At 36.5% G+C, this 25,538-nt stretch overlaps 1 protein-coding gene across 12 annotated transcripts in view; it reads left to right on the top strand.

Moving 5' to 3' along the window:
- Positions 1-25,538, top strand: part of MACF1 (microtubule actin crosslinking factor 1) — a 379,780-nt gene that overhangs the window by 192,430 nt on the left and 161,812 nt on the right. For all 12 annotated transcript variants that reach the window (XM_077150197.1, XM_077150196.1, XM_077150193.1 and 9 more), the window contains 13 exons: positions 15,339-15,505; positions 16,341-16,453; positions 16,555-16,661; positions 17,202-17,321; positions 17,477-17,572; positions 19,175-19,302; positions 19,391-19,484; positions 19,682-19,836; positions 21,098-21,374; positions 22,338-22,466; positions 23,113-23,190; positions 23,780-23,941; positions 25,353-25,457. In XM_077150197.1, the coding sequence (XP_077006312.1) occupies positions 15,339-15,505; positions 16,341-16,453; positions 16,555-16,661; positions 17,202-17,321; positions 17,477-17,572; positions 19,175-19,302; positions 19,391-19,484; positions 19,682-19,836; positions 21,098-21,374; positions 22,338-22,466; positions 23,113-23,190; positions 23,780-23,941; positions 25,353-25,457 (1,731 nt within the window). The remainder of the gene's footprint in view (positions 1-15,338; positions 15,506-16,340; positions 16,454-16,554; positions 16,662-17,201; positions 17,322-17,476; positions 17,573-19,174; positions 19,303-19,390; positions 19,485-19,681; positions 19,837-21,097; positions 21,375-22,337; positions 22,467-23,112; positions 23,191-23,779; positions 23,942-25,352; positions 25,458-25,538) is intronic.

Here is a 25,538-nt window from a genome sequence, read left to right as displayed (position 1 = left end):
TCAGAATGTTTTGCACAGCGATGTCTCTGTTTTACATTCCTACCAACAATGAATGGGTGTTCCTATTTCTCCACATCCTCTCCAACACTTGTAATTTTCTTTTGTTGTTTTTTTTATAATAGCCATTCTAGTGGGTGTGAATGGTATCTCATTGTGGTTTTGTTTTTAATTTCCCTGATAGCTAATGATGTTCACCATCTTTTCATGTGCTTTTCAGCCAATTGTATATCCTGTTTGGAGAATGGTCTATTCAAGTCTTTTGTCCATTTTTTAAATTGGGTTGTTTGCCTTTTTATTGTTAATTTGTAGAATTTCTTCATATATCTTTCATACTATTTATTAGATATGTGATTTCCAAATATTTTCTTCATTTGAGTAGGTTGTCTTTTTACTTTAAGTTAAAATCCTTTGATGCAGTAAAGTTTTTAATTTTGATGAAGTCCTGTTTATCTATTGTTTTCTTTTATTGCTTTTGTTTTTGGTATAAAGTCTAAAGAAACCATCACCTACCACAATATCCTAAAGACTCTTCTCTACATTTTCTTCTAGGAGTTTTACAGTTCTGGTACTTATATTTAGGTCTTTGATCCATTTTGAGTTACTTTTTGTATAAGGTGTGAGATAGGGATCCTCATTAATTTTTTTGCTTATAGATAACAAGTTCTCCCAGCACCATTTGTTGAAGAGACTATTCTTTCCCACTTGGGTATACTTGGCTGCCTTGTCAAAAATCAATTGGCCATGCCCTTGATCATGAGGCTTACTCTTGTGAATCTTATGTAGGTAGCGGAGAAGCTTAGACTACCTATAGGCAGAAGAGTTACTTCTGGAGGACCTCTTTTTTTGCTCAGATGTGGCCTCACTCTCTCTAAGCCCAACTCTGCTAGTGAAATCATTGTCCTCCCCCCTATGTGGGACATGACATCTAGGGGTGAAAGTCTCCCTGGCAACATGGGAGATGACTCCCAGGGGTGAATCCACATCTGGCACCATAAAATCAACAATTCCATCCTGACCAAAAAGGGGAAAACAAGTATAACTAATAAAGTATCAGTGGTAGAGAGATTTCAAATAGAGTCAAGAGATTACTCTGGAGGCTGCTGTTACACAAGCTTCAGATAAACCTTGCTACCTATCATAACCTTCCAGCCCCCAACCAGGACCATTCCAGCCAATCCTAAAGAACACCTAGAGCAATATATAAGATTCCACAAGGGTTTCATGCACTAGAGTAACTTTCCAGAAACCTACAACCTCCAGATGGGTCCCTGGTCCAGATAAATCCTGAAACCTAGAGAGTCCAACCTCTCCAGAACATCAGATAGTTCCATCTCCCTACCCCATATTAATGACAAACCCCTCTAATATAAAACATTTAGAATGGCCATAGCCCAACACCCCTAAATAGAGGGATGGAAAGATCAAAGGTGATGGTAGAGTTATACAGAGAAGATAGGATTTAACAAATGAATATGAATGCTGAATCATTAAATTGATATCGCTTTTAGTCTCCAGTATTTTAGAGCAGCTAGAAGTAAAAACCTAAAATTGTGAAATTGTAACCCATGTCAAACTCTGAAGTATGTTCTACAACAAATTGTGGTGCTGTGCTTTGAAATTTATAACTTTTTTGTATACATGTTACTTTTCACCAAAAAAAAGAAGGAAAAAGTCAGTTGTGATGATTAAAAAATATTTAAGCCTTCTAGCCTCCTATATTCTGGAGCAGCTGGATGGAAAGAAATCTAAGTGTGGTATGATAGTCCACAACAGACTCTGGGATCTGTCCTGCAACTACTTGTTGAGTGCTTTGAAAACTATTCCTTCTTTATTTCTTTGCTTTGTATATATATGTTATACTATACTTTTAAAAAGCTTAAAAAAATGAAAAATAAAAATTTAAGCAGCAGAGGGAGGAAAAATCAATTGGCCAGAGATGGGGAGGTCTATTTCTGAACTCTCAATTCAGTTCCATTGATCTATATATCTATACTTATGCCAGTACAATGCTGTTTTTACCATTGTGGCTGTGTAATAAGCTTTAAAGTCAGGAAGTGTGAGTCTTCTAACTTCTTTCTTCTTTTTCAAGATGCTTTGGCTTTTCAGGGGCTCTTACCCTTCCACATAAATTTGATAATTGGCCTTTCCATTTCTACAGAGGAGACTGTTGGAATTTTGATTAGGATTGTGTTCATTCTATAAATCATTTTGGGTAATTGACATCTTAGCAATATTTACTCTTCTAAATCCATGAGCATGATATGTCACTTCACTTATTTAGATTTTCTTTTGTTTCTTTTAGTAAAGTTGTGTAGTCATGTATAAGTCCTTTACATCTTTGGTTAAATTTATTCCTTGATATTTGATTCTTTTAGTTGCTATTGTAAATGAATTTTTTCTTGATTTCCTCCTCAGATTGCTCATTACTAGCATATAGAAACACTACTGATTTTTGTCTGTCCATCTTATACCCTGCCACTTTGATGAATTCATTTATTAGCTCTAGTAGCTTTGTTGTAGATTTTTTGGGATTTTTCTCTATATAGGATCATGTCATCTGCAAATAGTGAAAGTTTTACTTCTTCCTTTCCAATATAGTTGGCTTTTATTTCTTTCTTTTGCCTCATTGCTCTGGCTAGAACTTCCAGTAAAACGTAAAATAGCAGTGATGACAGTGGACATCCTCATCTTGTCCCAGATCTTAGTGGGAAAGTTTTCAGCTTTTCACATTGAGAACAATGTTAGCTGTGGGTTTTTCATATATGCCCTTTATCATGTTAAGGAAGTTTCCTTCTATTCCTAGTTTTTTAAGTGTTTTTGTCAAGAAAGGATGCTGAATTTTGTCAAATGCCTTTTCTGTGTCAGTTGAAATGATCCTGTAGCCTTTTTTTTTGTTTTGTTAATTATGTAATGTTACATAATTACATTAATTGATTTTCTTGTGTTGAACCACCCTTGCATACCTGGGATAAAACCCACTTGATCGGGCGGCCACGGTGGCTCAGCAGGCAAGAATGCTCGCTTGCCATGCTGGAGGGTTGGATTTGATTTGTTAGTATTTTGTTGAAAATTTTTGCAACTATACCCATTAGAGATATTGGTCTTTAATTTTCTTATATGATATTTTTATCTGGCTTAGGGTGATGGTGGCTTTATAAAATGAATTACGTAGTGTTCTCTCTTCAGATTTATGGAAGAGTTTGAGCAGGATCTTTTTAAGAACCAGCTTTTGGTTCTTAATGCTCGCTCTCTCTTTTTTTTCAATTCTCTATTTCATTTATTTCTGCTGTAGTCTAGTTCTTGCAGATTCACAGTTACATCTTTGACTTTAGCTCTTTCTTATTTTTAATATAAGCATTTAGGGTGTGAATTTCTGTCTCAGCCCTGCCTTCGCTGCAATCCACAAGATTTGATTCATTTGTCTTAAGATATTTACTCATTTCCCTTGTAACTTTTTCTTTGACCCATTGATTAAGAGTATGTTATTTAACTTCCATATATTTGTAGATTATCCTGTTCCTTGCCTGTTATTGATTTCCATCTTCATGCCATTGTGGTCAGAGAAGATGCTTTGTATCATTTCAGTCTTTTTAAATTTATTTCTACTTGTTTTGTGAGCTGACGTGTTCTGTCTTGGAGAACACTCCACGTGCACTCAAGAATATATATTCTACTGTTTTGGGGTGCAGTGTTCTATATATATATGTCTGTTGGATCTAGTTCATTTATCATATTATTCAAGTTCTCTATTTCCTTACTGATCCTCTATCTAGGTGTTCTATCTTTTGATGGAAGTGGAATATTAAAGTCTTCAACTCTTATTGTAGAAGTGTCTATTTCTCCTTTCAGTTTTGCCACTGTTTGACTCATGCATTTTTGGGTCACTGTATTTAGGTGTATTAATATTTAAAATAGTTATTTCTTCTTGGTGGATTGCCCCTTTTATTAATAAATAGTGTCATTTGTCTCTTGTAATAGCTTTTGACTTAAAATCTATTTTGACCGATATCAGTATAGCTACCCCAGCTCTTTCTTGGTTACTGTTTGCATTGAATATCTTTTTCCATCCTTCACTTTTAATCTGTTTGTGTTTTGAGTTCCCAGATGGATCATGCTTTTTTATCTGTTCTGCCAATCTGTGTTTTTTGGATTGGAGAGTTTAATCTGTTAACATTCATTGTTAATAAAGGTAGTATTTACTTCAGTCATTTTGTCATTTGGTTTTTATATGTCATATCTTTTCTTGGTCTCTCTTTCCCTTTATTGCAACCTCCTTTTCTGTATAGTTGAACTTTTGTGATGTATCTGTTTAATCCCATTCTCATTTTTGTTTCTTAATGTTTTAAAAACATTTTCTTTGTGGTAACCCTAGGGTTTATATTACATACCTACATCTAAACCTATTAATTTGAAAAGGTACTGTGGTAGTTAGGTTCAGGTGTCAGCTTGGCCAGGTGATGGTGTCTAGTTCTGTTTGGGACTTAAATCATCAGCACATGAAATTCATCTATGGTTGATGACATCTGCAGTTGACTAAGGGATGTGCCTTCCGCAGTGATTGATGTTTAATTTAACTAGCTGGAAGCTTAAAAGAGAGAGGCCAAAAGGGAGCTCAGCAGCTCAGCATACCTCATCTCAGCACTCGAAGCTCAGACTCAGACATTTGGAGATGCAGAAAGGAATCACTGGGGAGAAACCACTTGAACCCAGAAGCCAGGAGCAAAGCCAAGCAGATGTCCACCTTGGGCCTTCCCATGTGACAGAGAAAGCCAGAGAAAAGCCAGCTGCCTTTCCTCTGAAGAACTGTCAATTTGTAATTAAATAAATCCCCTTATTAAAAGCCCATCCATCTCTGGTGTGTTGCATTCTGGCTGCTTTAACAAACTAAAACAGATGCCAACTTAGCTTCAGTAGCTTACACATTCTTTTCCCCCACATTCCTCTGTTTCCCCTCTTTATGTTGTCATTTCCTTACATCCTTCAGAAGTCCCTGTAGTAATTCTTATAGGACAAGACTTTTGTTGATGAACTCTCCTAGTTTCTGTTTATCTGTTATTATTTAAACTCTCCCTCATTTATGAAGGCAGTTTTGTCAGATAGAGGATTTGGGGCTGGCAATTTTTCTCTTTCAATACCTTAAATATAGCATACCACTGCTATCTCACCTCCTAAGTTTCTGATGAGAAATTGGAACTTAGTTTTAATTAGGATCCCTTATATGTGATTAATTGTTTTTCTTTTGCTGCTATCTGAGTTTTCTCTTCCTCTTTGGCCTTTGACATACTGATTAGTATATATCTTGCAGTAGGTCTATTAGAATCTATTCTGTTTGGAGTACATTGTACTTCTTGGACATGTATGTCTTTCATAAGGGTTGGGAAATATTCGGCCTTTGTTCGCTCAGATATTCTCTGACCCTTTTCCTGTGTCTTCTTCTTCTTCTGGGACAACCATGATGCACAAGTTTGTACCTTTCTTGCTGTGACAAAAATCCCTGAGCTACTAATCAATTTTTTCTGTTCTTTTCTCCATGTGTTCTGACCGTATGATTTCAATTGTCCTGTCTTCTGAATTTGCTGATTGTTTTGCCTGCCTATTCAAATCTGCTGTTGTATGCCTCTATTTTATATTATTTATTTATTTTTTTGTTTTTTTTTCATGGGCAGGCACTGGAAAACAAACCCGAGTCTCCAGCATAGCAGGCAAGAACTCTGCCTGCTGAGCCATCGTGGCCCACCCTCTAGTTTATTTTTAATCTTCATTATTGTACCTCCTTTCCCCATAATTTCTGTTTCTTTTCAAACTTTCAAATTCTTTTTTATGCTTACATATTGTCATCTTAATATCCTTTTGCTCTATATCCAAATTTTCCTTCATCTCCTTGAATTGATTTAGGAGTTTTGTTTGAGCTTCTTTGATTAGTTGTTATAAATTCTGTGTCTCCTTTGAAGTAGTTTGTTCCCTTGACTGAGCCATATCTTCTTGTTTCTTAGTATGCCTTGTAATTTTGTGTTGATATCTGGGTATATGATTATTTTGATGCATTACCTCTGAAGGTCAGTTTCTCCCTCTTGTCCAGTATTTCATTGTTGATTAGTTTTGTTTTAAGGCTCTTCTTTGATGCTTGGTCCAACTTATTCTGAACTTTTAGAGTAGCCAGTGTTTAACTGTTCCGATTTTCTCTCTCTTCTTCATCTGATTTTTGCACTGGATATGCAGAACAGTTTTTAAGATTTCACTTTATGTGCAATATTTTTACCTCCAGGAGAAAGCTTCCTTTCCTCTATTCCTTCTCCAGAAATCTTAATCTGTTCTTTTTGTATTTGTGAAGAATTTTCTGCCCAGCTCCTGTGATTTGTCTAAATTCTCTTTCATTAAACAAATTCAAGGAAATTTGTTTAAATTTCCTTACAGTTTTCAGTTAAATCTTATGGCAGTTCAGTTTAAACCTGTCCTCCCTCTGTTTTTATGTTTGTTTTTGTTTTTTGTGTGTTTTTCTGTGAGGCTTTTCTGCCTCTGCTTTCTTCTCTGTTAGGATGTCCTTCCCCAGGGATCCGGATGAGATCAGTACAGCAAGGTAAGTCAATCCAGAAAGGCCTGTTTTGTGTTTAGGTGGTCCAGTGAATAGAGACTGGATTGAGTGTGCATAACTCTTGACAACAGTTCTGCTGCAGTGTATGTCTGTCTGTTTCTCTCTCTCTACCTCTCTCTTTCTTTTTTCTCCCCCAAGGGCCCTGGCCCTCCTCACTGGCTTGTGTTCTGCCCTGGGTCTCTTTGGACTTGGGTTCCCATGCATGGATATGTGTGGTGTTCTGACTCGCCACTGTGAGTGCCTCTGTAGTCTGTATCTGCAGCAGGAGGGACCTGGGACGTGCTGCCTCTCTGTGGCTCCCGTACAGTAAGTAGTACAGGACCGAGAGAGGGGGAAGGGTTTGGATTGGCAGGTCCAGGAAGGAAATTTCCTGTCTGCCCTTGGAGATTATTTTTCTTTTTCTTTGATCCAGTATTGTGGAGTCCTTCTCCAGTCTCTAGTGGTATTTGTCCTTTTATTAGTTGATCCTGAGGGGAGGTTTTTCCAGGGACTGTCTTAACATTGCTATGTTGACAGTATCACCAGCAATTATACTTTGATGTCAGACAGAGTCCTCTTCTGGCCCATGCCTTCTCTTAGAAAGACTCCCTATTCCCAGGTGCTACCAATATCCTTAATACCCAGTTTATGTGAACAAGAAAAGTTGTCGAAAATCCCCTCCTTCCACCTATCTTAGCTCCCACCAGCAATCTCCTGCCCACAATATTAGTGGTTCTTGTCGAATGAACAATTTGGCTCATTGCCAGCGTCCACCCCACAAACCCTTAGAGTCTCTGTAATTTTGGGTGAATAGTTAGGTAACATTGGAGGCTTGTAATGATGAGAAAGAGAAAAGACTCCGTCTTTTCTGGTTACAAGTATTCACAGCTTCCCTTCCATTTCTTTAGTGATAGAGAAAGTTGTTTCACTTATATCGGCTTTATATTGCAAGAAGAAAATAAAATTAACCAGATGAGACTGTTGGAGGAATGTAGCAAAGTTATAATTAGAGCTTTGTTTAAGGAAGGGTTTTTTTTTTTTTCCTTTTTCAAAAAAATTTACTTAATTAAAAATATTTCTAGAGACTCGTTTAAAATATATATGTAGTAGTGATATTGAGATCATGTCTAAAAAGAGCCCATCAGCTGTGTACAAAAGGAAAACATCAGCACTACCACAGCAACAGCCCAGGTAAATAATGGGGGGAGGGGCAAAATTTAAAAATGCCCATCAGCTAGAAGTAAAAACCTAAAATTGTGGAATTGTAACCCATACCAAACTCTGAAGTCTGTTCCACAACTAATTGTTGGGTTGTGCTTTGAAATTTATTGCTTTTTTGTATATATGTTATTTTTCACAAAAAAGAAAAAAAAGTCGATTGTGATGATAAATATTTATTCCTTCTATTCTCCTATATTCTGGTGCAGCTATAAAGAAATCTGAGAGGATGGTATGGTAGTCCATGACAAACTCTGGGAGCTGTCCTGTGACTATTCGTTGAAGAGTACTTTGAAAACTGTTGCTTTTTTCTTTGTTTGCTTTGTAAATATGTTATATTATACAATTAAAAAAAAAGTTAAAAGGAGCCCATGTCTTTTAGACATACATTCTGAAGTATTGATGGAGGAAGTGAGATGTGTGGGATTTATAAAAATTAGGAAGGAGTGAAGTGTGTGGAATATAGGTAAAACAGGGATTATTTTATCTATAAGTTGATAATGGTTGAAACTGGGTGATGGGTATGGAAAGGTTCATTATACCATTCTGTCTCTGTACATATGAAAATTTCCATTTCAAGTGAAAAGTAGGGAAAAAATTATTATGTAACGCATGTATTGAAAATGGGTTAATATCCAGGATATATGACATGTAGTTAAGAGTGTGGAGCCATATTGGCTGGGTTTGAGTCCCAGTTCTCCTTCTTACTACCTTGGGGCAAGTTCTTTAATTTCTTCTCTGTGTCACAGTTTCCTCATTTGTAAATTCAGGATAAGAATAGTATTTACTTTATGTTGTTATTTTAAATATATGTGTTAATACAGGTAAATCACAATAAATGTTGGTTATTAATATTATTTACAGAGTCTCTATGAATAAACAAGAAAAAAGACAATGGAAAAATAGGGGAAAGCCCAGAATAAACAATTCACAAGAAAGGAAACCTAAAGACCCAATACACATGAGAAGACTCTCGGTAGTAATCAAGGAAATAAAAAGCAAAATGACAGATACCATTTGCACCCATCAGATTGGCAGAAAAGAAAAAGATTGAAAAATACTAAATGTAGGCAAGGATGTATAGTGATAGCAAACCCTTTTCATACCCTGCTGATGGAAGTATAAATTGATACTATTATCTGGAGAGTAGTTTGGAAATATTTAAGTAGAATTTTAAAAATGCCTATATTCTGTGATCTAGGATTTTCATTCTAGTTATATGCCCAAGAGAGACCCCTAAATCTCTGAAATGTGTACTGAAAGGAGCATCCCCTGACTTTTATCCAGTTCTGATGTTGCTAATAAACATCTCCATTTTTTCTGACCCCCCACAAACACAAGCTGCCTTTAGATACCTCTAGCTAAGCCATTTGTAATGAACTACGGCATTGCACTCTCACAGGCTTCTTAAATGAAAGTTTTTAAAATCTGATCCTTCTCTATAATAGGATGAGAACAGATAGAAATTTCAGGACTGTATCAGTTTGCTTAGAATATATACTCTCATTCCTTAAGATTTATATAGATTTTACAAAGTCCAAACTCCTCAGCTCGGTACTCCAATCCTCCATAATCTGTCTAATTTTCTGTCGGTTTCCAGTTTGAACCTTCAAAACTATAGTTATTTTCTTGGAAATACAACCTCTACTTTGGAGGTTTTAATGTAATTGTATACAAGCCTTAACCATACTAAAACTTTTTAAAAATCACTCATATCACTTTTAAAAAAACACAAAGAACAAGTAACCCTAATTTGGAGATCACAAATATGAATCAGTGAAAAGAATGAAAAAAAGGAAAACAAACCTATGCAAATGGATTCTTGTGGATTAGGATGAAATGTCCAGTGACAGTAAGGATTCAGAAAAGTGCTATATTTAAACAATCTTAGAAAGAAATATAGCTATTTTCTAGAAAATTTACTAAAAACAGTAGCTATATTGATGACAGAGACATTGATGTCGAAGATGCATTTGAAGAGTTTGAATAACATGGTTATATGAAAAGTAAAGGTAGAAAAAACATTAATATTAAATTAATGCACTAGATATAATACTTAATTTAAAATGTGTATATGTATAAATATATTTCTTGAAGTTTATATATTGAAGAAGGCCACAAAGCTTCACTTCCTTCATCCTTTTCTTACTTAAATCTATGTGTTGTTTGGGATATTTTGGGACTGTCTTTATTTGGGGCAGCCTTATTTTAGCCACATATGGCAAGTCTTAGCTAATTACTTGCAGGGCGATCATGTCTTAATTTTTCATTTTCCTCCTTTTTATCTGACTAACTTTTACTGATATTTTAAATTTCAGCATAGATGTTACTGTCTCTGAGAAGTTCCTTAGCATTGATAGTTTGGGATTACATACTTGCCTCTGTCACAAATTGATCCTTTTATAATTACTTATTTTCCTGATTAAAGTGCTTGAGCTTGAGCCCCGAGCCTATGTTTTTATCTTGAAATATCAAGAACTTAAATACAGTTCCTAGAACATAGTGGTTCAAGAAACGCTAAGTGAATGAATCAGTTGTATTTGGCTTTTTTTTGGTGGCATGGTGCTTGCCATAGTATTAAGCACAGATGAGATGATGTTCAGCAAATAATTAGTAAATTAATAAATTATAGGGAAAACATTATGGTTTTGAAACTGCTTCAGAGAAGGAATTAATCCTTGATAAATGTGGGTTGAGGGAGAATTCAGGTAGACATGCAAAATCTGGAATGGTATTGAGTCTGTTCTCTCTCTAAAATGGCTTCTTTGTTTAAAGCCCAGTTGAGGGAGAAAACTCCGTGAAATTAAAGCTGGATTTCTGCATTTGGAAGATTAAAGTAAAAGCTTCTACATAGCCAAAGGACAGCATTGTGCACATTGCATGTGATTATTACGTGAAGCGATGGATAAAAGCCAAAATTAATTACTGAGATGGTTGTGACGATAATCCCATTTTTCTCACCCAGTTTACAGTCTAGAAAGGGTCCTAATCCAAACAGGGTATTTTTCCTTTCCCTGAGGGATCCAAACATTTCCCTGTCTCATTACAGCTTTGTTAAAAATCTGAAGTAAAACTGTTCATTTATTTTCAGTGCAATATTCAATGATACTATAATTGGCAATATTCAATGATACTATAATTGGCAGATAGGAGAGGTCATCATAGAGATTAACTGTAATTGTACTGGGCATACAATATCAATTCACTAACTGAAATTTCTTTTTTAGATAATGAACTCAAATACTTAGATTTCATTCTGGTTGCTCAGGTTCCTTCCCTTCTCATTTCAGCAAATTATTTCCTGTTCCCAACAATGATTTGCCTTAAATTTATGTGAAGCAGCTACAGTGAAAGTGCTGGGTGGGTTATATCAATGACGGATGGCATTTAACCACTGAAATGGGCAGATATAAATGTTAGGGAAAACTGCAATAGAATTGATGTAGATAGAGGCAGTTTATACTGGGCTTGCACGATGATGGTTTAAGTACCATGCTCAGGTTTTTATGGCAATAGCTCAATCGCTTTCATTCTACTTGGAGTTGATTGGGTTTTATAAGTTTGATTCACAGTGAACACACTAGCAAGAGATTGACTAACCTGAATTAATGAATTTACAATATAAATTATAACTGCCAAATGATAGAATATTTGAATCAGTTATCCTGTATGGAAGGCAAATAATCCGAAGATCATCAGATGAACATGGAGCCAGAACAGAAAAGTTGTGGATGGAAGATAGGTTTGCAGAATGAGCTTATTAACTGGGAAATAATCAAAGTTTAAAAGCCCAGTTTCTACTGTAGAAATATATCAGGAATCTGCTGGCTTGAGCACCATTTCACTTGCACAGACTTGAAGGCAATATTTATTGGTTTCTCTTTTCTAGACTGTATGCAGGCTTCCCATACTCTTTCATTCCCATAGTCTGTTTTCAGACATCTTACTAACATTTATTAGCTTGCATCTTTCTTTTATATCTGATAAAGTATTAGTTAGAATTCCTGGCCCAATTTTTCCTGATTTAAAAATGCCTTCTGTTGAGTTTGTAAATTTTTTTTTTTTTTTTAGGTAAGATAGTTACCCCATTTCGCAGAAAAAAATAGGACACACAGGTTAAGCCTCTTGCCTTGTAAGTGGCAAAACAGGCGTTGAACCCTCAATCAATAGCATATGGTAGATAGAAATTTATAGTTGGTTAGGTAATGTCTTCGCTTATTTTGGTTTTTTTTTGGTTTTTTTTATTAATTAAAAAAATTAACTAACACAACATTTAGAAATCATTCCATTCTACATATGTAATCAGTAATTCTTAATATCATCACATAGATGTATGATCATCATTTCTTAGTACATTTGCATCGATTTAGAAAAAGAAATAGCAAGACAACAGAAAAAGAAATAAAATGATAATATAGAGAAAAAAATAAAAATAAAAAATACAAAAAAATATATAAAAAACAAACAAACAAACAACAACAACAAAAATTGAGTATTCAGGGATTTGGATGTGTCCTGTTGATGCCCCTTGTACTGACCGCCAGGGACACTACCACTTTCTCAGTTCTGCACCTGATAGGGACATCTAAGAAGAAGGTTTCTGTTGGTATACTCCAGTTTTTCCTGCCCCAAACACCAAAAATTGTACTGGATATGCTGTTTTATTATTATGGAAAGGAGGTACATGTTCCCATTTATTGAAACACACTTAGAAACTAAGTTTAAATGACCATGTGAGAAAGTTATTATCCTATTTTAAATATGCGGAAATGGAGTGCAAGAAGTTCAAGTAATTTGCCTGAAATTAAGTAATTTTCTAGCAAATGCCTCATTTCAAACCCAAACCTGTTTGGCTCTTAACCCTTATGCTTTTTCTTTTTAATAAAGATACTTTCATATTTTCATTATGAAAGTAATATGTGCTCATTATTTAAAGTCTGAAAAAAAAAAGTAAAAAGAGCAAAAAATTACAGCCCCATTCCAAGAAAGACAACCATTGCTAACTAACCAAATTTGACTTTTAACTGCCATGAATTTGTTAATTAAGTTGGCTGTAAAGATAGCAACTGGTGTCTAGGTTCTAGGTGGGTTTTACCCCCAATATATTTTTTATAAGGCAGGTGATTTTTAATTAAAACGTGTTAAGTGTCCACCACATGACCAGCAGAATAGTAGGTGCAATGGGAAATATACAGAAGGACTGTGATCTCTAAGTCTCAGAGTTGGAGGATATTTTTTCCATAGCATTCTAGCTTCTTCTTGACTATGTCCAGTGGTATGAGAGGCTGCTATTCATTTTTAAATAGTTCTGCTTGTTAAAATGTAGTACCAGGGACCCAGTCTCCTCTTCATTAGGGGGTTCTGGGTATGTAAACTGTCTTAATTCTGTTAATTGATTGAAGGGCTGTGACTCTTTGTATTAATAATTCGTTAGACCTCTGTTCACTTGACCTAGAATTATTCTGCTTATATAGATCAAGTAAAAATTTAGTAGACTGTCTACCTAATTTCACTTCCAATTACTCCATGATCAACTAGAGAACACCTTACTACTCTGATTACTGCTTTGACTCTGCTGCCCATTATGGTAGCCATGCCCACCTTGTCTTTTGCAATTAAGTGCTGCCACTTGGCTCCTACCAACCTGGGATCCAATGATCCCCATTGTGTTTAAGGATCCAGCTTCAATGACAGCAGTTCCAATGGTAATATCTGACCTTCAGAGAACAGCAACCCTAGAACCTTTCAGGGATGAAGGAGTTACTCTCACAAATTCATTCCTCACAGTCCTGGTGCAAGGTGTGTCCTCTGGATGTTCTTGGCATGGGTGAGCAGATCTTCCATGATAAATCCATTCTTCTTACATTCCAGTCTCTCTAAGCACCAGACCAGTATTCCAGGCAGTTCTGGCATTCAACTTCACATAATATAGGCCACCTTTTAGTCCATGCTTCAGTCAACCTCCTGAACAAATTATTAGAGCCCTTTTTTAACCCCTCAAGCTACAACATTGAATTAAAAATCTCTGCTTAGTGGTCCCATATCAATAAATTCACCCTGATCCATCTTTACATTTTTTCAAGCAGTCTTGAACTAGCAATTCGAAGCACTGAGATCATCCCTTTCTTTGTAACAAATGTATCCAGCATACTTAGAAACAATTAGCTAAAATCACTACACTTTTTAACTCCAATAAAGTCTATTAAAATATAAAAAAAAAAAAAATGTAGTACCAGCTCCTTAGGGAGGTCTTGGGTAGATAAGATTAAATATATGAAAATAACAGCCAATAATGCAAAATAACGTTTGATTAAATAATGATAAAAACGTCAAAACCATCAGTGCTATGGGAGTTAGACAAGTAAGAAATGAAGAAAGACCATCAAGGTTATGTTGAATATAATCCTGTGCTTGGGCTAGATACTTTAAAGTATAATCTCATTGAACCCTAAAAAGGTAGTAGGTATTATCCCCAATTTACAGATGGAATAACTGAGATATACCTTGCAGTTGGTGAAGCTGGAATTTGAATCAGGTCTGTGTGGAATTGAAGGGATGTACTTTGTCCTCTCTCACATTGCCATCTCTCTAAAGTAGGTCCTGTGCTAGATTTTAAGAATTTCTTAAAATAGCTTTTTTTCTTATAAAAATGTACACGGTATACAAAATTTGGAAAATATAAAAATCACTTCTAATGCTAAAACTTAGAGGTAACTACGGTTGCAAGTTTGGTGTATTTCTCTCCAGTATTTACATTCATATATATGCATGTATGTATAGATTCATGTATATGTATGTATGCATTATATATAAATAATGTTTTGTTTATCTTTTATACCAAATAGGGATTATTTATATATTATATCCATTATTTTGTTTGTATTCTTTTTCTTTTTATAAAATGTGTGTATTTTTCTGTCATTAATATTTTCTAAAGAACACATTTTAAAGAGCTACAAAGAATTCTGCCGCATGTATATACAATAATTTGTAACCACCCAGTCCCATTTTATAGCTTTTTGCTATAAAATATTAATCATGTTTGATAAATATTCTTTATAAAATTCTTTGTACATATCTCAGATGATTTCCTATGAAAGTGCATATACATTCTAAGACTTTTGGTTCAAAACTGCCATTTTTTTAATCAAAATGAAGTTTTGAATGAAGTTAGCTATTTATATTCTTCACAGTGACAAAGTATGAGAGTACCCAACTTAAAATAGTCTCTCCAACACTGAATATATCATTTAAAATAATCTTTTGTAATGTATTAAAACTGATCATGGAAATATATGCACAACTATGTGATGATACTGTGAACCAGAGATGGTATATTTCTAATGATTTGTATGGTGTTTAGATATATCTCAATAAAATTGCATTTAAAAATCTTTCCTGATTTGGTAGGTGAAAAATTATTTCTCATGATTTTAATTGGCATTTCATTCCCTCCTTCTTCTTCTAAGTGTCTTAATGTATTGAGAAGAGATGGTTAAAAGGCTTCATCTAATTAATACTGAATTACTCATGTCCTTTCTTTTGACAGATCTCTGACATCTATATCAGTGGAGAATCAGGAGACATGTCAGCCAAGGAGAAGCTGCTCCTATGGACCCAGAAGGTGACAGCCGGTTATACAGGAATCAAATGCACCAACTTTTCCTCCTGCTGGAGTGATGGGAAGATGTTCAATGCACTTATTCATCGATACAGGTAAATAGCGTAGAATTTTGTGTAACTGAAGGGGTTTCTTTTCATCTCTTGTTTATAAATAGTTATAATGCCATTTCTCCTCAACTAGGAATCAAGATTCTAATTCATCTATTAAACTGAAAAAGATACATTGATTGAACTCCTGTTGTTCAAGGCACTGGGGACATATATAGCATTGAATTAAACAGTAAAAGTTTTTGCTCTCATGGAGCTTACATCCCAAAGGGGGAGAATAGGCAATGAACAAATAAACGTTGTCATACAGTGAGTGGTAAGTGCAGTGGAGGGGCAGGGAGTGACAGAGGCTGTAGTATTTTGGACAGGTAGTCAGCAGCCTATCGTGAGGCTGTGCCCTCTGTGAGCACATTTGAGCAGAGCTGTGAGGGGGTGAGCCTGCAGACCTCTGGTGTCAGAGTGTTCCAATTGAGGGAACCAGCAAGTACAAAGGGGGTTTATTTGGAGTGGTTGAGGAACCGCAGGTGGCTGAAATGAGAAGTGAAAAGGAAAAAAGTTGTTGTTGTTGTTGTTTTAATTTTGTTGTTGTTTATTTAAGATAGTCATAAACAAGCCCTCATTTTCACTCTGCAATTGTTTATTATACCTTTCCCATGAAGTCCAGCAAACCTCCTGTTGTGTAAATTTAGAATTAGGGGGCACTGGATTCCTGGCCTGAAATTAAAAATGGGATTAGCACATGTCTAGATCTCCTCCTTTCTTCTCTAACTCATTCAACATTTTTTTTTAGTTCTGGTAACTTTAAAGAGGTTTTCTATGTGTGAATTCATACTTGATATTCAGAGAGTAGCCTTTCATGTGCCTTGGGGTATTTTTACAGACCTGATCTGGTAGATATGGAGAGGGTACACATCCAAAGTAATCGAGAAAATCTGGAACAAGCTTTTGAAGTGGCAGAAAGACTGGGGGTCACCCGGTTACTGGATGCAGAAGGTGAGAGTGACCTAACTTGAGTAAGTTTTGGCATATATTCACTATTCCTTCTTTTGTCAGATTCCTTTGCTCTAAGATATTTCTTGTCATTTCTCTTTCAGATGTGGATGTGCCATCTCCAGATGAAAAGTCTGTAATCACTTATGTGTCTTCAATTTATGATGCTTTCCCTAAAGTCCCTGAGGGTGGAGAAGGGATCAGTGCTACGGTAAAAGAACATTTTCTTAAAACACTTTATGACTTTCATTTATTTGGGCAGAAGGTATTGATCAGACGGTGTTTCTTAATCACTCACTGTATGTAGCTTTTATACAGATGTGAATCCACATCATCTTTGCTACACATGGATGTTGTGCTTGGTCTCTAGGAATGACTCTAGATACTAATAATTTTATGCCATACAGCACAGATCATAACAGTGCTAAATGCCAGCAAAGAATGTCCCTCCCATCCCCAGCTATAATTCAAGCTGAGGCACAGGTTTCTGAGCTTCTAATATTAGCTTGATAAGGTTTATATTTTCTGACTATATTCAGTAGCTTGGTCTGTAGCCTTTCTCGGTGTCAGGAAATTCAGTTTCTATTCTGAGAGTCCTTGGGGTATTTTGAAATTGAGATTCAGTATTAACTGAGCAAGTGTCCAGGCAATTAGAAGAAAAGGATTTTATGTGATAGCTTGAGCTACTTTCCCCTGTGCTTGTTTCAAATATTGCTAATCAGAGGGTGTGATATTTACTTTCTGGCAATAGGAAGTAGACTCCAGGTGGCAAGAGTACCAAAGCCGGGTGGACTCCCTCATTCCCTGGATCAAACAGCACACAATACTGATGTCAGACAAATCTTTCCCCCAGAACCCTGTTGAATTAAAGGTAAAGTCATGGGCTTAAATTATTTTTATAAGTTTATTTTGGGGAATAAGTCTCAGAGCTTGTTGCTGCTGGCTTCTTTCTGGGTGAGATGGTATGAAAAGTTGGATCCTATTGCTTGCATTCATTCAGACGTTCTCCAAATATTAACTTTGTAGGCACTTTATAACCAATATATACACTTCAAAGAAACAGAAATTCTGGCCAAGGAGAGAGAAAAAGGAAGAATTGAAGAATTATATAAATTACTAGAGGTAAGGAGACTTATCCTTTGTTGATACTTGGAGTTTGCTGCTTTGCATTATTGTTGCTTCTTCTTTAGCCAGCTTTCCCTGTGTCCCCTTTCCAACCTGCATTAATAGCAGTATACTCAGGCTGACGCATGTATTATTACTCTCAATCTGTTCTTCAGCATTTGGGGAAAAGGGGCAGTGCCTGCATTTTTAAATGGACCTGTTGAAAAATGTTATCTATTTTTTCAGCATCCTTGACCTTTGTGGATGAGTTTTCTTGCTTCTCAGAAAAATTCTTTCCCCAGACTAGAAAGAAAAGGGACTTACATTCACTTTTTTTTTCATTTTCTTTGTTTTGTTCTTTAACGAGCCTTTTTTATTAGTATTTTTTTAAATTAATTTTAAAATTTTTATTAAAAGTATAGCAAACGCAAACATTCTTAACTTATGATCATTCCTTTCTACATATATAATCAGTAATTCACAATATCATCACATAGTTGCATATTCATCATCATGATCATTTCTTAGAACACTTGCATCAATTCAGAAAAAGAAATAAAAAGACAACAGAAAAAAATTCATACATACCGTACCCCTTACCCCTCCCTTTCATTGATCACTAGCATTTCAATCTAAATTTAACATTTGTTTTCCCCATTATTTATTTTTATTCCATATGTTTTACTCTTCTGTTGATAAGATAGGTAAAAGGAGCATCAGACACAAGGTTTTCATAATCACACAGTCACTTGTGAAAGCTATATCATTATACAATCATCTTTAAGAAACATGGCTACTGGAACACAGCTCTACATTTTCAGGCAGTTCCCTTCAGCCTCTCCATTACATCTTGACTAACAAGGTGACATCTATTTGATGTGTAAGAAAAACCTCCAGGAAAACCTCTCAACTCTGTTTGGAATCTCTCAGCCACTGACACTTTGTTTTGTCTCATTTCGTTCTTCCTTCCCCTTTTGGTCGAGAAGGTTTTCTCAATCCCTTGATGCTGAGTCTCAGTTCTTTCTAGGATTTCTGTCCCACATTGCCAGGAAGGTCCACACCCCTGGGAATCATGTCCCATGTAGACAGGGGGAGGGCAGTGAGTTTGCTTGTTGTATTGGCTGGAGAGAGAGGCCACATCTGAGCAGCAAAAGAGGTTCTCTTGGGGGAGACTCTTAAGGCCTAATTTTAGGTAGGCTTGACCTATCCTTTGTGGGGTTAAGTTTCATATGAACAAACACCAAGATTGGGGGCTCAGCCTATTGCTTTGGTTGTCCCCACTGCTTAACAAGCCTTTTTTATTTTGAAATAATTTAGTTCCTGAAGAATTTGATGCTATAGAGAGGGGTATCTAACCTTTCTAGTGTGGGGATTATTGAGAGGACAGGAGGAGGTTTTAAAAAATGTAGGAGTGGAAGGATTTAGTGTATCTTTTTTTTGCTCCCACCTCGTGGTGAAGTCCTGATGCTAGATATTCCATTGTTTTTCTCTTATTAGACAATGGGGAAAATTACTGATTGGCTGGGTAAAGAAGAATACAAAGAATAAATGAATACATTGGCCTGAGGGTATGGCAGTGTTTAGGGACTGAAAGAGTGTCTCTGATTTTTTTATTTTTAGGTGTGGATTGAATTTGGCCGTATTAAATTGCCACAAGGTTATCACCCTAATGATGTGGAAGAAGAGTGGGGAAAACTCATCATTGAGATGCTAGAACGAGAGAAATCACTTCGGCCAGCTGTAGAGAGGTAGGTCCAGGACCTAAGGGTGATCTGATATTTACATATTGGCCTGCTTTGAGCCCTGGGCTTGACTACGATTTTTATTTTATTTTAGGCTGGAATTGCTGCTACAGATTGCGAACAAAATCCAGAATGGTGCTTTGAACTGTGAAGAGAAACTGACACTAGCTAAGAATACGCTGCAAGCTGTGAGTCTATCTCTCACTTCTTATATCGAATGTTTTGCATGTATCATTCTCTGCTCTAATAGTTAAAGTTCACAGTTGAGGAATCCAGCTATGTTACTTCCTTATTTCTTGGAATTACAGTGGTTCCTTAGTTCCCCCAGTCTTGTGATGGGGAGCAATGGGAGTTTTCCTGTTCTTATTCCTCCTTTTTGTCTCAGGATGCTGCTCACCTGGAATCAGGACAACCAGTACAGTGCGAGTCAGATGTCATCATGTACATTCAGGAATGTGAAGGTCTCATCAGGCAGCTGCAGGTGGATCTCCAAATCCTACGGGATGAGAATTACTACCAGCTGGAAGAGCTGGCTTTTAGGTAAGGAGCAAAGGACGCAGAAAAGAGCTTGCTTACTGCTGAGGCTCATGGATTGAGAGTCAAGCATTTCCTCATGAAGTGTAGAGGGCAGTGTAAAATGGTGCAGCAAAAAAGTTAAATATAGAATTACCTTGTGACTCAGTAATTCCACTTTTAGATATATACCTAAAGAAATTGAAAACATGGATCAAAAAGATACTTGTACACCAATGTTCATAGCAGTACAATTCACATTAGGTCAAGGGTGGAAACAAGTCAAATGTGTATCAACAGATTAGTGGATAAACAAAATATGGTATATACATACAGTGGAATCTTATTCAGCTATAAGAAGGAATAAACTGATACCTGCTATGACATGTATGAACATTTAAAACATTATACTGTGTGAATTTAGTAAAGCACACAGCATAATGATTCCACTTATATATCTAGAATAAGCAAATTTGTAGAGATAATAAATAAATTAGAGATTACCAGGGGAAGGGGTAATGAGTTATTGCTTAATTATTTCAGAGTTTCTGTTTGGAGTGTTGAAAAAGTTTTTGGAAATGTTTGGCAGTGATAGTAGCACTGCATTATGATTGTAATTAATACCAGTGAATTGTACACCTAAAAATGGTTGAAATGGGAAATTTTATGTTAAAAATATGTTACCACAGTTTAAAAAACAAGTCAGGCCCTGAATCATAATTAGACCTTAACAGTCACTGTCTTAGTGGGAATATAATATGTATTTAGGGCAAAAATTTCTTGTGGTGAAGGACACCTTCCTTTTATTGTTGAACCCTCCCCACTAAGTATTTCTAGATTTCCTAGCCATTGTATCAATTTATAATGACCCCACATATTTCCAAGTGACCTGCAAAGGGTGTGGTACCACAGTTAGTTTAAAGGAAACCAGGACCCAGAGAAGGAATGTGAATTATCTAAAGTCACACAGTTTGTTTGTACAGAGCCAAGACTAGGACTTACACTTCTTGGTTCTTAAACCACTTTTCATTCCATTAGACTATTCAAGAGTTTTATAAATAGGTTTTGGTTTGCTTCCCTCCACTTAGCACTGTAATTTGCCATTTGCCTCAAAGATGACTCTGAACTAGAAGAGGAGGTTAATAATACCACTTTATGTTTCTTTTTCAAATACTTTTTCTTATCTAACTTTTATTTCCACCACATCTGATAAAATACACAGGGAAGATTTTCTTATCTACAAGTATGTTATAGATTTATATTCCTTCTTACTCTTCTTCCATTTCAGAGTCATGCGTCTGCAGGATGAGCTGGTTACCTTGCGTCTAGAATGCACAAACCTGTACCGGAAAGGACATTTTACTACACTTGAATTAGTTCCACCCTCGACTTTAACCACTACTCATCTGAAGACAGCACCCTTGACCAAGGGAACCCATTCTTCTTCTACCTCCTGGTTCCGAAAGCCCATGACTCGGGCTGAACTTGTGTCTATCTCCTCCTCTGAAGATGAAGGCAATCTCCGATTTGTGTATGAGCTACTATCTTGGGTAGAAGAGATGCAGGTGGGTATATGTCCAAAATGCTTTTGCAGTGGACTAATGTTTGGTGGATCCAGCAGCTTGTCTAAGAGAGCCGGGTTGTCCTGTGTCCCTTGAATGGATTCTTTTAATTACTGATACTGCTTGGATCCCAGGCCTCTTTGTAAATGTAGTGTCAGCTTAAACCCTCGAGATCCCCCACTGTGCAGTATAGAAGTTTCTAATTTGAAGGCTTTTGGGAATCTGTTCCCTTTAGCTGACTGCTCTAAGTGGGAGCTTGTAAGCAAAATTGTAGAGTCTGTAAATCTGTTATCTTTTCTGAAATTTCCTCATTTGCTAGAGAAGCTTATTCTTCACTTTTTGTTGTCCTTCACTGGCTTAAGTCTGAGCAAGGCTTAGTGTTTCACACCTTCAAGAAGCACTATTCTCATGTATTCTAGAAGAAATCAAGTTTGGTAGTGTCCTCCTTGTCCCTCTAACCTTCTAACCCTGTGATTTTCTATTAAATTCTTCCCATCCCCAGATGATTGATTTCTCATGTACCAATAAATAAAAATATATAATGATAAACTGTTTTAAATTATCTCCCTTTGGCCAGTAGTTGATACCATGAATGAAACAAATTTTTAGATATTTCTTTCTTATATATGTTCTGACTGTGAAACGAAGAGGAGATGCCATAAAGAGAAATGCTTAATATTTAAACAAGCAGTTTCAGCCCATGAAGAACCCTTCCTGGGTAATGAATTCAGGAATGTATTTCCATAATATAGCAGCAAAAAACTGCCTCTGTTGCTGTAGTTGGTCAGGTTTGGTCTCCAGCTTCTTGGAGAGTGATTAAGACATATTTTTCTGTAAGAGGCGGTGAAATGATGGAGATGGTTTAGATGTCCTTTTGCTCAATCCTCTACGTCCAAACATTGATTCTGACCATTTTCTTTTCCTGCCAGCTCAGCGGTGAGTTTATATATATATATTGCTTTTCAGATGAAACTGGAGCGAGCAGAATGGGGCAATGACCTGCCTAGTGTGGAGTTGCAGCTGGAAACACAGCAGCTTATCCACACCAGTGTAGAAGAACTGGGCTCAAGTGTCAAGGAGGCCAGGTTATATGAGGTGAGAGAAGTTCAGAACCCACATTGGTGGTGGGGGTACTGTGCACAGTGCAGCTTTCGCCAAGGAGTGGCACTTGGCAACAATTTCCCTATGAATGTGTCTTTTTTAATCTTTAAAATAACCTTGCGTAAAAGTTATTTTTATTAACCCCTTTTTAACTAAAAAGAAAAGTCATACTGGAAGCTAGGATCACAACTGGTAAGTGGTAGCCCAAACTCAGGCCCTCTACCCCCAGAAATGCCTGCTGGTTCCACTTTGCCATCTGTCTGCAATAGAGAGCTGGTATAGAGACACTTCATTCACCTAGTCACTTTTCTCCCTCCCTCATTCTGTCTTCCCATTTTCTATTTCAATTCCCTCCCTCAAAAAGGCAACTGAAGTGGTTGGAATCATCAAGAATATATTTTGCTTAGAAACCTCCTCAAATTGCTGGAAGCACAAGAGAGTGAGGCCTGCTGAACTTTTGCCCACTTAGTGCTTCTCCATGCTGTATAATCTGACCCAGGGATTTGTTGTCTAAACTTTACTTTACTCATAGTAGCAGGTCCTATGTGCAGACATTGTATTTACATAGTTGAAACCATAACATAGATATTGTTTAGTTACTTTGCTCTAATATATTTTTATTTCATTCCTTTCTTATCAGGGAAAAATGTCTCAGAATTTCCATACTAGCTATGTTGAGACTCTTGGGAAGCTGGAAACGCAGTATTGTAAACTGAAGGTGAGTTTTGACTGATTCTCTTATGTTCCTCTCATGGAAAATTTGGTTCCCTCCAAGCAACTCTCTTCCTAGTTCAGAAAGCTCATGGTTTGGCCCTGTTTTGGTTTTCTGTTTATTAGGTCATATTGTTGACCATGCAGTTGTCCCTATATATTATAGCATTTCCTCAGTTTTATTAAAGAAGCAGAAACCACTCTTCCGGAAAGGTTTCAGCAGAACCATCCTAGGTTTCACACTGCACCAAAGCAATGGCTGTACATGCTTGAGATATTCAAAAATAGAAGTTTGAGATTGGTAGAAAAAGACTCCTTTTCTGTGTCTTGTTCTTCATCCCAGATACCAAAATTGTCCAGAGTAGGACAGGCCCAGGATCATTATTTATCCAAGGAACCCCATGATGGCTCTGGTAGTTCTGTACATAAGTCTGATGCTTTGTACGAAGCTTGAGTCTATGGAGAAGAACCTAGGGATAGAAAAGCAAGGCTAAGTTCATTTCCTCAGTTATTCTTTGATTTGATGTCCGGTGTTCTGCTATCGTCTACAAATGTGTAAGCTGGCAATATAACCCTGTCAACTTTGCTTTATATAGGAAACTTCTAGCTTTCGGATGAGGCACCTTCAGAGCTTGCATAAGTTTGTCTCCAGAGCTACAGCTGAGTTGATCTGGCTGAATGAGAAGGAGGAGGAGGAACTAGCATATGACTGGAGTGACAATAATCCCAATATTTCAGCCAAGAGAAATTACTTCTCTGTGAGTCTAGCACAATTATCTTGTCATATTTATGTAATAACAGCAGAAGGAGACAGAGAGGCTAATCTGCTGAGAGTTTGGGTTTGGGGAGTTGTTTTCTGTTAGACAGACATGGAAACCCTGTTGAGTGCCTGTTTGTGCATGTGAGAAGGGTATATGGGGGAAAAGGAAACAGAGCCCTAGAATTAATTTAGAAAGAAAATGTTTCGGGTGGCTAGGACAGCAATCTGCAAGTTGAGTCAAGTTCAGATTCTTATTTCTTCATCTACTAGCTCTGTGACCTTTGGCAAGTCAAGCTCTTTTAATTTCTCCATGTCTCTGGAAGATGGCGTTAAATAGCACCGTTTCAAAAGGGTCGTTATAAAGATTGTATAAGATTTAATAAGCTGATAATAGGCAAAGCACTCAACACAGGACTTGGCACATAGGACAAACTTAGTATTAGCTCTATGATGAATGTAGATATTTCTCTTACAATTATTTTTATTAATGGTATTGTTCAACTGGGTATATTTTTAGTTTCTCACAGATTCTGAATTCTATTTAATAATTTTCTCAATTTTTTCATCTGTAAAATGGGAAGGAAAATTCTGAATTGAATTTATCAATGAAAGACGTACAAATAGGTGTTTTGTGGGCTTTTTTTTTTTTTAGCTGCTTTTAGTATTTCTATCTCTTGGAGGATTTTGTAAACACTATGAAAATGAGTTTTGTTTTTTTTCTTAACTAACATTTTAGATACTGGTAAGTCAATTCCATTGATTTAGGGTTCTTAAAAAATATGTTTCTCTTGGTTGGAGATTGGACTATGACTCTTCTGTCATAAAGAAGAAAGAATGGGTATATAATAAACAGTCTGTATTAAAATTGAAGTTAGGCTTTATAAGAGAGATTTAAAGAAAGTGCCCTGAAAGCATCAAGGAGAAAGGGATAAAATCTGATTGTAAGGAGCAGTACCTGCTTCACAGAAGAGCTGCATTTAAGTTGGGTCCTCTGGTATGAACAGAATTGAGAGTCAGAGGAGGGCACTGCGGCCTAGGGAATAGTCTGAGCCAAGCCAGCCTGTCAATGATACTGATCTATTGGTGCGTTATGTACTTTGCAGGTAAGTACTGACATCAACTATCCACCTACCTACCTCAAGCCAAGTTATCTCTGACCCCCGTGCAGAATGTTTCCCCACTTGACTCAGTACTAGTTTGTCTTATATTCTTTGTGAATCATTCTGCAATAATTTCAGCATTTCTGCCGTTCTCTAAAATCCTATGGAATGTACATTTATACTTCTCATTTTGACATTAATTTGGTATTGTAGGCTTGTTCAAGGTACAGCAGGGAACAGGCCTTTTAATTTATTGCCGCTCCTCTCTGAACCAGCAGTATGTTGCATAAAATTGAATCTCATTTTCAGGAGTTGACAATGGAACTGGAGGAGAAACAGGATGTGTTTCGGTCTCTACAAGATACGGCAGAGCTGTTGTCACTTGAGAACCACCCAGCCAAGCAGACTGTTGAGGTAGGTGACTTGAGAACAAGTGAGGGCCAAGTGCTTGTTAGAAAAGTATTCAAATCAGAGGCTTTGCTCCCCTGAAAGAAC

Source organism: Tamandua tetradactyla, chromosome 2, assembly GCF_023851605.1.
Source record: "Tamandua tetradactyla isolate mTamTet1 chromosome 2, mTamTet1.pri, whole genome shotgun sequence".
NCBI lineage: Eukaryota > Metazoa > Chordata > Mammalia > Pilosa > Myrmecophagidae > Tamandua > Tamandua tetradactyla.
The sequence above is the reverse complement of the archived record's forward strand: the minus strand, read 5'-3'. Positions and strand labels throughout refer to the sequence as shown.